The sequence below is a fragment of the Artemia franciscana genome, chromosome 11 (assembly GCF_032884065.1).
Source record: "Artemia franciscana chromosome 11, ASM3288406v1, whole genome shotgun sequence".
Taxonomy (NCBI): Eukaryota; Metazoa; Arthropoda; class Branchiopoda; order Anostraca; family Artemiidae; genus Artemia; species Artemia franciscana.
The window spans coordinates 39,515,429-39,531,298 of NC_088873.1; the positions used below are offsets into that span (position 1 = coordinate 39,515,429).

The 15,870-nt window shown below is 37.2% G+C and overlaps 1 protein-coding gene across 1 annotated transcript in view; it reads right to left on the reverse strand.

Moving 5' to 3' along the window:
* The window catches only part of LOC136033214 (fatty acid amide hydrolase 1-like), a 62,551-nt gene extending 47,606 nt beyond the window's left edge, over nucleotides 1-14,945 (reverse strand). Inside the window, exon 1 of the mRNA XM_065713922.1 lies at nucleotides 14,786-14,945. Within this exon, the coding sequence (XP_065569994.1) occupies nucleotides 14,786-14,872 (87 nt within the window). The 5' untranslated portion in view covers nucleotides 14,873-14,945. The remainder of the gene's footprint in view (nucleotides 1-14,785) is intronic.
* Nucleotides 14,946-15,870: the final 925 nt, after the last annotated feature.

Here is a 15,870-nt window from a genome sequence, read left to right on the forward strand (position 1 = left end):
GGAATAATCACACCTGGATATCAGAGACGGTAGGAATAAAACAACGTAGATTGTTCTAAAGGACCTTTCCTCAAATATGCATTCAACTAAACTGTCTAGTGAGGAAATTCTCTTGCTTAACACAATTCATGAAATGGCAACCTAGGTAGCCATGGCAAAGGCTTTTATCTCATTTCGACGAAGCAGCTACTTACTTATAGTTCCTTACCACAAACTGTTTGACTAAAAAAAAAAAAAAAAAAAAAAAAAAAAAAAAAAAAAAAAAAAAAAAAAAAAAAAAAAAAAAAAAAAAAAACTGCTGCTATATGCTGCTAAAACTGCTCCAATATGCATTCAACTAAACTGTCTAGTGAGGAAATTCTCTTGCTTAACACAATTCATGAAATGGCAACCTAGGTAGCCATGGCAAAGGCTTTTATCTCATTTCGCCGAAGCAGCTACTTACTTATAGTTCCTTACCACAAACTGTTTGACTAAAAAAAAAAAAAAAAAAAAACTGCTGCTACCTTGCTGTCAGCCACCTAACAAAGAATTTGGTTTGAGGATGACCATCTTTTTTGGAAACTTGGTCAACAACCCTTAAGATTTTGAAGAAGGTGGATGTGACTCAAACCAAATGACTCCAAAAGACAGAGGAACTTCACTGGTGTGATTTTATCAGCAATGCCAACCTCCTGACCCCTAAGAAGCAGATTCCATTTTCTTGGCAAGCAGCACAACATATATCTAGATAGTACAGCCATCTTCTCCAAATACCAAAAGATATCCCATGTCAAAAAACCTATGATTTCAACCTTGTGGTTTCTGGGTGGAAACGAACATAGGGGTCCAGGAAAGAGATGGTCCAATAGTCTACACTAGTTTCTAACCAGAAACTAGCCACGGCTTTAATACGCCACTGTCATCTGGTCGCCATATCTCAAAAAGGATATTGACAGAATAGAACGAGTCCAGAAACGCTTTGTAAAAGGATTTCAAGGATTCAGAAACCTTCCGTATGACGAAGCTCTAAGAAGGCTCACTCTCCATAAACTTGAGACAAGAAGAACGATCTTAGACTTAAAAACCCTCTTCAAGATAGTTCATGAGAATTTTGGGAACGTAAAAGACAAGCTTGTTCAAATAACTCCCAAAAGCAACACAATATCGCACAGTCTGCAATTGGAGCCCGTGAAGATGACGATTGCAAGATCTAATTCTTACCATCATTCGTTCATACCCTGGGTCATCACGATCTGGAGCAAACTACCATTCCCAGTCGAAAAGATGAAATCACTGGAAGCCTTCTCCAATAGCCTAAACATAAACATACCATATCTCGAGACTTTTAACGTAGGACGACTTTAAATGGCAATCGTGCCGTAGTCGATCCGCTCTTCGCCCTGCCATAACATTTTTCTTTTAAAAAGGTGTCAGTTGTATAGAAATTTTGTATTGAGAGGCGTGAGGAATAAAGTTATTTATTTATTTAACCAAGGGAGGAATGAGATTTGGTGGTGAAACCATGGCTGCTCAAGATCAGGTGCCCTGGAGGAGGATGGTGCCTGCTTTCTCAACACGGGTGCCAAGTCAGAAGGTGAATTAACTCAAGTAAGTAGTTCAATCTGATTAGAATCAGGATTTAAATGAAGAACATTAAAAGATCAACATACATATGCTCTGTTGCAGACAACCAGACAACCAGTCTGCAATTGTCATCATAGCAGTCACTACTTTTTTTGGAAAAAGAAGAATATCCAATGGTAGGCTTACTGTAATTACATCATTAATTCAGAAGAAGCCACAGATAAGACTATCTACTGAAAAGAGTGCTGGTAAGTATTTAATGATTCCAATATCCATTCAGAAACACAATAAGATTCTAGAAACTACTTTCAAACATTCTAAAATACTTATTATCATCTTTTCTTCTAATTAATTTAACAATAAACAGTAGGCTAAACAAGAAGCAGGAAGAAGAGTCACACTATTTGAAATACAAGGAGTAGGGTGAACTTGGGTAAGTCTGACCCCTTATCTAGTTTTTTCGGCTTAATTTAGTCCCAAAATTGACCCCTTATCTAGTTTTTTCGGCTTAATTTAGTCCCAAAATTATTTTGGAGTTGCTGGTACAATAAAAACTGTTTGACATCACTCTTGGTCATGCTAGTAATACTCTTCACAATCCAGAAAGTTTGCAAGTTTTGTTGTTTTCATAAGTCACAGCACCAAAGTAACCATCTTGGGAGATCAAACTTACCCCTAGTCTGGGGTAAATCTGACACCCCTATATAAATCCTATGCTTGCAGAGATAAAAATTATGTCACAGTAAGACATGATAGACGATACTTCTACGCACAGAACTACCATGCAAAACAAAAACTCTCGTTAATAGTTTTCATGTACCACAGCAGAACACAGGTTTCCTGCTTACCATGGGGTAATTCCAACAGTGTTAGTCTTACCCTGTACATAGAAGAAGTATCTGAGAATGGCATTTTTCCTAATTTTTGTCGTAAATATGACAAAAGTAGCATCATACTGCAAATAATAAGGGAAAAATCGTGATTTCAATTGGTATCAGAGAAAAAGTTTTTTTGTTTTTTTTTAGTTGAAACAAGAGCTAACAGCTCATATGGTACTTGTGACGAGGTCGGATGAGCCAAGAGCTCATATGGTATGAGCTCTAGCACAATTCTAAGAATCAATAGATTGCTTTAAAAGGAAAATCAGAGGCTTAATGCCGGTCGGGATTTAAAATAAGAGCTCTGAGTCACGAGTCCTTCTAAATATCAAAATTCATAAAGATATGATCACCCACTCGGTGATCATATAATACCTCAATTTCGTAATATTTCAGAATTAACCCTCCTCCCCCACCTCCCCCAAAGAGAGCGGATCCGTTCCTGTTATTTCAATCCCGTATCTAGGACTTATGATTATTCGTACCACCAAGTTTCATACCGATCCCTCCACTCTAAGCATTTTCCAAGATTTTAAGTCCCCCCCCAACTCCCACCAATGTCACGAGATCCGGTCGAGATTTAAAATAAGAGCTCTGAGACACGATATTCTTCCAAAAATCAAATTTCATTAAGATCCGATCACTCCTTCATAAGTTACAAATACCTCATTTTTTCTAACTTTTTAGAACTAACCCCCCCCCCCCCAACTCCCCCAAAGAGAGCGGATCCGTTCCGGGTATTTCAATAACGTATCTAAGACTTGTGCTTATTTTTTCCCACCAAGTTTCATCCCGATCTCTCAACTCTAAGCGTTTTCCAAGATTTTAGGCTCCCCCCCTCAATTCCCCCCAATGTCACCGGATCCAGTCGGGATTTAAAATAAGAGCTCTGAGACACGATATTCTTCCAAACTTCAAATTCCATTAAGATCCAATCACTCCTTTGTAAGTTAAAAAAACCTAATTTTTTCTAATTTTCAGAATTATCCCCCCCCCCAACTCCCCCAAACAGAGCAGATCCACTCCGGTTATGTTAATCCTGTATCTAGGACTTCTGCTTATTTTTCCCACCAAGTTTCATCCCAATCCCTCCATTCTAAGCGTTTCCCAAGATTTTAAATTCCCCCCCCCCATGTCACCAAATCTGGTCGAGATTTAAAATAAGAGCTCTGTTACACGATGTCCTTCCAAACATCAAATTTCACTAAGATCCCATCACCCATTCATAAGTTAAAAATACTTCTTTTTTTTAATTAACCAGACCCCCCCCCCCCCAGATCGTCAAATCGCGAAAACGACTATTTCTAATTTAATCTGGCCCGGTCCCAGATACGCCTGCCAAATTTCGTCATCCTAGCTTACCTGGAAGTGCCTAAAGTAGCAAAACCAGGACAGACAGACCAACAGAATTTGTGATTGCTATATGTCTACTTGGTTAATACCAAGCGCCATAAAAAGAGATTTAAAAAAGGTAATTTCAATTAGTATAAGAGGGAGTCGAGAAAGCCAACTGATCACTTGCAGGCTCAAGCATGCTTCTTGGACAGGTTGATGACATGCCAAATGTGGAATAATAGTATAGTGAAGGGACCAGCTCCAGAATGCTCTAATGATCTGGCAAAGATATATTCTTGAATTTCTTCAATTTCATCTTTTTGGGGCTAGTCATATGAATATGACTAGGCTCAGACAGTAAAGATATTTTATGCAAACAAGGTTTTTTTCAGGAAAATCAAGCACCCTTCCAATATACAACCCTTGTTGATCATGTTTGCTATCCCATGCTACAGCATAGTACTTATTTAGCTGTATGTTTAGCTTCTTTTACTCCTCTTCTTCATTCTCACTGCCAACAGTGTAACAGATGTCCATTTGGTCAGTTTTGGAACCCAGTGAGATGTCAGAGTCTTGACTAGAGATCATCTTCCTTTTTAATTTTAGGCTTGAGCATACTCTCTTTTACTTTTTTGTTCTCAAGCTTTTCTTTTTTCTTTCTCTATTTGTTCAAGCCCTGTCAGAGCCTCTATAGATGTGATTACTTTGGCTTCCTGAGCAATTCTCTGCCTACCGGACGTCCCGGGTGCTGAGGCATCAAGAGAAGGACACATGGCTGGTTCCAAGAGAAATTCTTCAAATGTTTTTTCATGCAAATGAATCTTTTTTGGTCTAACCAACATTGAACTGATTAGTTGCAGCATTCACTGTGGTTGTTGGTCTTGTCAAATTTCAAGTATCTGTCTCAACATATTGTTTTAAATTGGTTGGAGCAAACTTCGCCTTGTCAATCATGTTGCAGTTGACCCATGCTGGAATAGCAGAATCATAAATTCCTGTTATTTAAAATGAGTTTTGAATCTGTAAAGGGATAAGGTAAGTCTCCCAGATCTGAATAAAATTTTCACAAGTCCTTCTTTTGGTAAGACGTCACCTGGGAAAAACATGCCTCTGGAAGGTCTTAAATGGATAGCCATGAACTCAAGCGTTTTTCCCCAAGAAGATTACCAGTATACTGGCATTTTCTCATCTGATGAACTTGTACATGCAGGACCAGGTGTGTTATCACGCCCATTGCCATCAGTATGCTGCTTTGCTGGTGATCCTTTTGCACCAGCAATTTTAAGGCTATGAGGATCACAACAAAACATAGTTTTGCCAATATTATGGTTTGTCAAGATGTCAAGCTCTTCTGCTGTTGTTTGCAGCCAGTCATAATATCCTAGAATGGCGAAAGGGTCTGTTTATTGCACAGCTTTCGGGATTTTCAAATTGATCAGGTTCCTTAAGCAAGATGTTGTTTCTTTTCTTAAACCCAAATCACCAGTCTTCACCTGCCCAATTCTTTGTGAAATGAGTACTGATTTTGTTCTCAGTGGAATATTTTTTACTTCATCTACAAACTGTTGTTTGGTAAGCGCCATTTTCCCATGACCTTCAGCGAATTTGCCATAATCTTACAAAGATAATTGAGTTCCAGAGGTGTTCCAAGAGTAACAGCAGGCAATGCAAAAAAAAACTCTTTGCTTCTTTGTCTGATCAATTAGTATGTTGTAAATTATGTATAGTATGTATTGTTAACATTGTAGGTAGTTGATAAATAAACTGAAATTTAGACTGGAATTGAAAAAACCTAGACACTTGTATACACAAGGTAATCCCAACCCCCCCCCATGTCAGAATTTACCCTGTATGGGGTAAGTCCAACATGTTGGGTTTATCCCAAAGTGGGGTTTTCTTGGGCAAGTCCAATACCCCTTTTATTTCCAGACTAGTTTGAGAAAAAAAATACTAAGAAATAACTATAATTACTTAAACTAATTAATAAACTTATCAGCTATTTAGAATCATTTTATCATCTCTATTTTTCTGCACTATCACTGAAAATTTGCTACTTATCTTGTGGCCAACAAAAATGCCTTCCTTGAAATTTTGAAAATGCTTTATTACAAAAGAAACTGAAAATGACAGAAATACTGAACACTGTTGTCAAGTACCCAAGCTAAAGCAAGAAGATGACACATGGAACCAAAGACATCTGTCATCACAGAGCCAAATAAGACAGGAGTGTTGGAGTTATCCCTGTTGGATTTACCCAAGTCCACCCAATATATAATTTGGGCCTTATATTTGTCTATTAAGGAGGGGAGAGGATAACTGAAGCCAGGGACATTTAAAAACGATATAAGTAAGTGAGGTAAAACACCCAGTACTCACAACAGCTAGCTCACTAAAAATCTCTATTATACCAACTAGAAAGTGGATCGTTTCATCTTTGAAGTGCCCTAGATTTTCTTTATAAGAATGTGATTTAGCTATAGTATTTGACTATAAAAAAAGCTGAACATTTTAAATCCACTGATAGTCAAAAGTGGAGACAAACCACTGGCGGGTGTACGTGTCAGAAGTCGATGAAACAAATTTACGACATATATCCGTGTATTGTCGCTTGGTATAATATTGAAGGGGAGACAAAATTGGGATGTAGGTAGGAATTTCGGTATATGTGTATCATTCAGAACACACTCAATAAGTGAAGTTAGGTTCTTTCGTGAAACAAACTACGATGAAAAGTGGAGTGAAATCTTAGACAAACATTTAAAGCTTAAGCCTAATCTTGGAAAATGCAGTCTTGAATGCAGAATAATTATACTTAAATTGGCTAGGCATTAAGGTTAGCTTTTGTCAGAATTTTAATGTTGAATAACAGAATTTTCCAAGATTGCAGTAAGACAATCCCAACTAGCCTAGTCTTAGTTATAAGCCAACCTTAAACACCTACATTCATCATGTCAAAGATTAGAAGCATATTAAACATGTTTAATAGATACATTTTAATAGGTGGCAGGCATTCACCACTTGGAAAATACCCCTCATAGAAAATAGCCTCCATCCCCCACGAAAAATACCCCTCCCATGGAAAATAAGGCTTTCCAAATTTGAGAATTTTATTTGAGTTTTTTTTTTCTGTAGGGGGAAGGAATTTTGGTACTTGTGTATTATACACCACTCACTCAAGTTTACACTGTGTAAAACTCCAGAGCAAGCTGGTTTCTTTGTTAGTTTATTTCAGCTTAGCATAAGACAAGATAAAAACAAGTGACGAAATGGATGTGAAATATGTAATGTGGGCTATATATTTGCACATACATTGGCACATACATTCATACTTCATAATGTGCAGATTAATTGTACCTAACACATTTTGCATGCAGACCAGCTATACTTTAACCCCCCCCCCTAATGTGCAAATATATAGCCCAGATTTGTTTCTAAAGTCCCAAATGATATAGCAGCTGAATTGAGTAGACAATTTAAGTCAGTGTTCACGCCTCCAGACAATGCCCCCTTACCAGAAGCACCAGAATATTCTATTGAGGAACCTATGCAAAAGATAACTGTGGTTGCCTCTGATGTGGAGAGGCGGCTGAAGCTGCTTAATCCTAACAAATCAGTTGGCCCTGATGAAGTTCACCCACGAGTATTGAAAGAAGCTCATGCGGAAATAGCCCTTCCCCTTACGAACATGCTTCAGAAGTCTCTTGATACTAAGCAGATTCCTCAAGACTGGCGGAATGCTAATGTTATACCTGTACACAAAGGGCTTAGCCGCAACAGCGTTTCCAATTATCGACCCATTAGTCTTTCATCTGTAGCTGGTAAAATCTTAGAAGGAATCGTGGATATTCACATTGTCAAACACCTGACAACCAATGAGCTGCTCAATGATAGTCGGCATGGCTTTAGACATGGATGCTCGGTTGAAACTAATTTGATTGATGCGTATGATTATGTTACTGAGCATCTAGATCAAGAAATCGCTGTCGACTTGGTTCTATTGGATTTTGCGAAAGCCTTCAATAAAGTATGTCACCGATGACTAAGGACCAAGTTATTTGCAATTGGAATACATAATGAAATTGTAGAGTGGGTGCTCCAGTTTCTTTCCAGGAGAAAGCAAAGGGTGAAAATATTTGGAAAAAATGGACAGGTATTCTTTTCAGAAGAGGTGGAAGTATTAAGTGGAGTGCCCCAGGGAACCATCTTGGGACCAACTTTATTCAACATTTATATTAACAATGCACCAACCACAGTCAAAAATAAAATAAGTCTTTATGCTGAGGACTCCAAACTCATTAGACCTATTTGATACACCCAATAAGAGAGCCCCTATGCAGAATGGCCTGTGGGTACTTTCCCATTGGGCAACTTTGTGGAGGCTTGAATTCAATGTAAATGAATGTCGAACAATCCCCTTTGGAAAGAAAAATGAGAAATGCCCTTATCATATGTTAGGGATGGATGGATCAAGACAGACTATTATCTCGTCTGAAGCAGAGAGAGACATGGGGGTCATAGTTGATAAAGAATCAAAATTCACTATAAACACACAGACAGCTGTAGCCAAAGCACTCCAAACCCTGGGCATTATAAAAGAACAATCACTAGTAGGTCACCTATCCTGATGACTAAATTATATAAGATATTGGTCAGGCCTAATTTGGAGTTTAGCATGTGTGTTGCTAGCCCCCTCAACAAAGGTGACCAGCAGAAGTTAGAAACAGTTCAGAGACAGGCCACAAAAGCAATTGAGTGATGCAAATCAACTACTCATCCCGTCTGAAGATGCTGAAACTCCCCACTCTTGTCTACAGACATAAAAGGGGTGATATTATTATGACACATAAGCTCCTGAATTATAACTCTCCATTAAATAAGCTATTTCAACTTGACCAGTCTGCCAGAACTAGGGGGCATAGTCGAAAACTGTATCAGAAGAGAGCTGCCACTAGACTACGCAATAACTTCTTCACTTACAGAATAGTGAGTTTGTGGAATTCTCTCACCAAAAAAGCAGCCACTACCCCCAACACTACTGCCTTTAAAAGAGCCATTGATGGAGAATGGTCATCAAAGCCATGGCGAACTGAGTGGGATGCCGTTGAGATGTCCAACCATCATCATCACTAACCAGCAATTCTACAGGATTTAATCCTTATTTTGCTGGACAATGCAATTTAAGGTAAGTAACAAATAACTAACAAAGAAATCAGTTTGTTCTAGGGTTTTACATATTGTTAACTTGAGTAAGTGGCATACAGTACATAAGTACCAGAATTTCTCATGGAGAGAGAGAGCCAGGTTTCCCAGTATTATTTAAAAACAATCAAGAAATTAAATAAAAAAAAACAAGTTTTTCAACTGAAAGTAAGGAGCAGCATCAAAGCTTAAAACATACAGAAATTATTAAGTATATGAAAGGTGTTGCCCCTTATATAAGATATTGCTTTTGATGCTAAAGTTTTGATGTAAATTATAGTAGGTCTGCATGCAAGTGTGTTAGGAACAATTATTCTGCATATCATGAAGTACCATTTTAATGCCTAGAACCTTTTTAATAAAGGTGTATGTCTGAGATTAGGTACATTCTGGGTACTGAGGGTCTTACCCTATTTTAGAATGTTTTAATTTAGTTTCCAGAATTAGTAAAGTTAAGGGTTAAGGGCTTCTTGCTATTTTGGAAAGTAGTTGAGATAGGCAAAAGAAACTTTCAGGGATGAATCCAGGGTCAAAACTATAACATAGGAAGGTTATCTTGACCTTTTTCTTATTATCTCTACCTTTTCTTTTTTTCAGCATTATCTCTACCCTTTTCTTATTTCCAGAGCTTAAAAGATTATAGACCACACATATCTATAGCCCTCTAAATTGTAACAAAAAGCTTTTGCTTAATTTCGATTTTTTACCTTTTTTTCATTGGCTTAAGTTTTTGAAAAAGCAAATCCTATTATTTCAGTGGAATTTTTAGGCATATCAAGGGTATTTTCCTAAATCTAAGAGATAATCTTTAAAACCTTACAAATTGGGATTAGGCAAAGATCCAAGGTCTAAAATGCATTTCTTTTGTCTCATTTGAGCAAAAGATCTATTTTCAAAGGTATAACTTTTGTAATGCAAAGAATTTTAAGGTCATCAAAGGCTTTCGCCATCTGGAGAGGAAAGGAGTAGAGGTAAATACTTCAAAAGATTTTTCCAAGACATCAATATGACCCTGGATGCACTCCTCAGAATTGCTTGACCAAATAGAATCCCAAAAAGAATTCAGATAGGTTTAGACCTGTGATGTAGCCTATGCATTCTTCTAAACCCTAGAACTAAGAAAAGGATTGACAATAATAGATTGGCAATATCTTCTCCCAATTATTTAGCTTGGGAAGGGGTCAGTGGTGTGACTCTGTAAGATCAGCCAGAGTCAACCCAGCTATAAATGGGTACCTGGAGAAATCTGGGGAAGGTAAACAGGAAGGGTGTGCAAAAGAACAGGATGGTTGGCCCCCAACCTCCCATTGTACTTCTTGGCTGAAGAGCCAAGAAACAGAGATCAGCACCACCAGTAGGGACTGTAAAGTCCAATGCTGTATTCTTTACCTTTACCTAATACCTTCCCAAGAATTTTTTGGTTGAGAATTCATTCCTGAAAGTTTCATTTGCCTAAATCAAATATTTTCCAAGATAGCAAGCCCCTAAACTAGAATTTTGAAGTGTTTGCTTATAGGGAGTTGAACAGGTAAAATTCTAGTTTAGCTGCCTTTTGCTATCTTGGAAAGGGGTTAGGTTAGGAAAATGAAACTATCAGTGATGAATACAGGGCCAAAACCTACTCTGGGAGGATATTGCCAAGCTTTAATGTTAACCCTCTCCTGATTTCTAAGTCTCTGAAATTTGCCTAGGTACTTGGCAGGTCTATACCTTAAATTACCTTAAATCGCATTGTCCAGCGAAATAAGGATTAAATCCTGTAGAATCGCTGGTTAGTGATGACGATGGTTGGACGTCTCAACAGCATCCCACTCAGTTCGCCATGGCTTTGATGACCATTCTCCATCAACGGCTCTTTTAAAGGCAGCTGTGCTGGGGGTAGTAACCGCTTTTTCGGTGAGAGAATTCCACAAACTCACTATTCTATAAGTGAAGAAGTTATTGCGTAGTCTAGTGGCAGCTCTCTTCTGATACAGTTTTCGACTATGCCCCCTAGTTCTGGCAGACTGGTCAAGTTGAAATAGCTTATTTAATGGAGAGTTGTAATTCAGGAGCTTATGCATCATGATAATATCACCTCTTTTACGTCTGTAGACAAGAGTGGGGAGTTTCAGGCTCTTCAGACGGGATGAGTAGTTTAAGTATTTGCATCCCTCAATTGCTTTCGTAGCCCGTCTCTGAACTGTTTCTAATTTCTGCTGGTCACCTTTGTTGAGGGGGCTAGCAACACACATGCCAAACTCCAAATTAGGCCTGACAAATGCCTTATATAATTTAGTCATCACCATGGGTGGCCTGCTAGTGATTGTTCTTTTTATAATGTCCAGGGTTTGGAGTGCTTTGGCTACGGCTGTCTGTGTGTGTATAGTGAATTTTAATTCATTATCAACTATGACACCCAAGTCTCTCTCCACTTCAGATGACATAATAGTCTGTCTTGATCCATCCATCCCTAACATATGATAAGGGCATTTCTCATTTTTCTTTCCAAAGTGGATTGTTTGACATTTGTTTACATTGAATTCAAGCCTCCACAAAGTTGCCCAATGGGAAAGTGCCCACAGGTCATTCTGCATAGAGGCTCTCTTATCAGGTGTATCGACAGTTCCAATGAGTTTGGAGTCATCAGCATAAAGACTTATTTTATTTTTGACTGTGGTTGGTGCATCATTAATATAAATGTTGAATAAAGTTGGTCCCAAGATGGTTCCCTGGGGCACTCCACTTAATACTTCCACCTCTTCTGAAAAGAATACCTGTCCATTTTTTCCAAATATTTTCACCCTTTGCTTTCTCCCGGAAAGAAACTGGAACACCCACTCTACAATTTCATTATGTATTCCAATTGCAAACAACTTGGTCCTTAGTCGACGGTGACATACTTTATCAAAGGCTTTTGCAAAATCCAATAGAACTAAGTCGACAGGGATTGCTTGATCTAGATGCTCAGTAACAAAATCATATGTATCAATCAAATTAGTTTCAACCAAGCATCCATGTCTAAAGCCATGCTGACTATCATTGAGCAGCTCATTGGTGGTCAGGTGTTTGACAATGTGAGTATTCACGATTCCTTCTAAGATTTTACCAGCTACAGATGTAAGACTAATGGGTCAATAATTGGAAACGTTGTTGCGGCTACCTCCTTTGTGTACAGGTGTAATGTTTGCATCCCGCCAGTCTTGAGGAATCTGCTTAGTATCAAGAGACTTCTGAAGCATGTTTGTAAGGGGAAGGGCTATTTCCGCATGAGCTTCTTTCAATACTCTTGGGTGAACTTCATCAGGGCCAATTGATTTGTTAGGATTAAGCAGCTTCAGCTGCCTCTCCACATCAGAGGCAACCACAGTTATCTTTTGCATAGGTTCCCCAATAGAATATTCTGGTGCTTCTGGTAATGGGGCATTGTCAGGAGGCGTGAACACTGACTTAAATTGTCTACTCAATTCAGCTGCTATATTATTTGGGGTACTAACTATATTGCCATTCACAAGTAGTTCTGTAACTGAATGTCTCCCCGGATTCCGAGCCAAAGCATACTTCCAAAATCTCTTAGGATTAGATTTTGAATCCAATGCCAATCCCTCTTCATATTCTGTCGTAAGCTTTCTCGTGAGATACCTAACTTTATTCCAGGTTTGTTTAAATTTCTCATAGTTTTCATGGGAGGGGCTACTTTTATATTTGCTCCAATACTTCTTCTTTTTCTGTACAGCTTGCTTGACATCATGAGTGATAAATGGTAGGATTTTGGGTCTTCTTTTCCAGGAAATTACTGTATGTTTTTCTGTTGTTTTAATTAAAACCCTTTTCATTTCAAGCCAAGCCTCCTCCATATTCTTATCATCAATGAATGACCAATCCTGGTTTTCTAACTCATGTCTGACCTGGTTGTAATTTGTGTACATATGCTTAATCCAATTATTCTTCTGTAAATTTTGACAGAACACTGTCCATTGTTTTTTTTTCTAAATTTAGGAAATGTGTTTGCAGAGTTTTGAAACCTCATAAATTGAAACTGAGCAAAGCTGTGAAGCTGAAAACAGATTTGTTGTAGTTCATTTAAGCAGAAGATTGAATTTGCAAGGTTTCACTTTTATAAAACAAAACTTTTTTAAAGGTCATCATGGGTCACTGCCCTCTAGAGGGAGAAGGAGTGGAGGTAAGTACTTCAAAATACCTTCTAAGGACATACTTTAGTCTGCAGACACATTCCTTAATGTTTCATTTTTCCTAACTTACCCCTTTTCAAGATAGCAAAAGTAGCTAACCCAGAATTTTACCAGTTGAACCAATTAACATTTACTGAGTTTTGGCTGTTTTTTTTTCTGAATTCTATCATAGCATAACTATAAATTTATGGGTAAGGTTTATACTTATTAACAGACTATTTAGGTAGCTTAGAAATAAACATACCTTGGGAAATATATGACTGTTCATAATATTGACTTACCAATAAAGTGAACATACCACTCAATACTCTTTTTTATGCTCTTTACAAATAAAATAATTGCTTCTGTTGCAAAATGCAAATTTAAACACTTTTTGAGCTCTTAAAAATGACAAATTTTCAATTAAAGTATGAGTTATCAGTTGTTTTCTGACAAAATAATACCATATTTTCTCAGCACTGGGTAAATGTTTAGTTTTGTTCCAAGTGCTCTAAAAGTGCATATTAATGCATTTAGCAAGATTCTGATGATTATATTGTTTCTTTGTCATTCATTAGAGAAGCACATCCATTTTTTAGTTTTCTAAAGTCCCACTCAAACTAGAGTAAAAATGCATAAAGTGGGCTTGCTTATAGGTAACATTAACTTTAGTCCATGAGCCCTGCAGGCAGCAGGGCAAGGTCTGTATTCTATATTTATTTAATAAACCTTGTTTGAGGTTTTTTTTTTTTTTAGTTTTATCACTCTTTGTTGAATAAATATTGAAAACTGACCTTGCCCTACTGCCTGCAGGGCTTATGGACTAATATGCTTTGCTCTATAGGTAATGTTACCTGTAAGCAAGCCCACTTTATGCATTTTTAGTTTGCCCCATGGAGGATGAGGGTCAACCAGAAATGGATGCACTTCTTTAATAATGACAAGCAAACAATGTGTGATTGTCACAATCTTGCTATATGCAGTAATACACACTTTAGAGCACTTGGAACAAAAGTAAACATTTACTCTACATTTTCTTAGTGCCAAAATTATTTATAATAAGGTTAGTTTATGTCAAAAAGTGCTTAAATTTGAATTTGCAATAAAAGCAATTATTATATTCATAAAGAGTGTAAAAAAGGCATCAAGTGGTAGGTTCACTTTATTGGTAAGTCAATAATATGAACAGTCATATAATTACCCATACCTCTATAGCCTAGTCAGAATTGTATCAAGAATCAAAATTTGATATCCATTTGTGTTGGAGTGAACATTAACCCCACCCCTATATATATAAATTCAGGATGTATTACAATTCAGGATATATTTTTGCACATTAGGGGGGGGGGGTCAAATTCATTTCTGATGCAAGTGAATGTTAAATTTCAATTCAGGATGCAATTCTGACTATAAATGTAATTTCAAACTTCACTCTTTCCCCACCTAATCTTCAAATATATAGCCTACCCAGAATTGTTATATATAGGGGTGGGGGTAAAGGTCATTTCTCACACAAATACATGTTAAATTTGGATTGAGGATACAATTCTTACTATAGAGGTAAGTTCATTTCTTAGCTACCTAAATAATCCATTAATATAAAAATTACCCCAATTTATCCTTGTCTAGATTATTAGAACAGCGTATGATACCAACATTTCCTGTCCAGTTGTTGATTATCCAATATCTAATATAAATGAACACCAACGAAAATATGAAAACTCCTAAAGAAACAAGTAACATCTTTAAAATAAGGTAGAAATAAGTAAGGCCACAAGCACTGGAAGAAGTTCAAACTTAGGTAGTTGATTGCCATCTATAACAAAACTTCATAGAGTTCAGTGACGCAGGGAAAGCTTGGGTTGCCCCCTGGGATTTGTTAAAATTTCTAGTTATTGTTTTATCACCTAGCGATTTTTTGGCTAGACATTTTTGGTGAATTTTTCTAACACTAGATATTTGATGTTAATTTCTTAATATTTTATACAGGGTGCATAAATTCAAGTGAATATATCAAACAAGAAGCTAATTATTTTCAAAGCAAAGGAATGCTTTAAAGAAAGCTTTACTGACGGTCAAGAATAGCCAAAAACTACTCTCTTATGTATAAAAAACTATAGATAACCGAAAGTAGGTTAATCAAATTTAACAGAGATAAAGCTGATAAAATTTGTGCACACCGATTTGCATAAGGCGGTACTACATAAGTACGAATTGTTAAGGAGGTAAGCCTACACAGCATGACAGATATTTAGTCGCCATTGTTATCGAACATTTCAATTGGATCCATATTCCTCACATCAGTGGCATCTGCTGAATAGATGCTTGCACTTCATCAAATCAAAAATAAACAGTCAGAAGGAACCGACGGATATTCTAAGAATTGGCTTAAATCGATTATGCCTAGTGAGATAAATTTTTTTTTGTTCATATAATTAATCTTTGCTTTAAGACTGGAGTATTCCCTTCTTCTACTAAGTCTACCCTTGTCATTGTAGTGCATAAAGGGGAAGGGTTTAAGCGACCCGTCGATCTATAGGTCTGGTTCTATCCTATCTGCTTTTAGAAAGATTAATTATTGAATACTGTTTCTACGGAAAAATTGTTAATTTTCTTGACAAAAATAGTTTTTTTTAGTAAGTCCCAATTCAGGTTTCACAAAGGTCATTTTTCAAAGCAAGCTGTGTCGACAGTAGTCCAGTTTATACATGAAACCTTGGATTAGAATGATATTCCAGCTT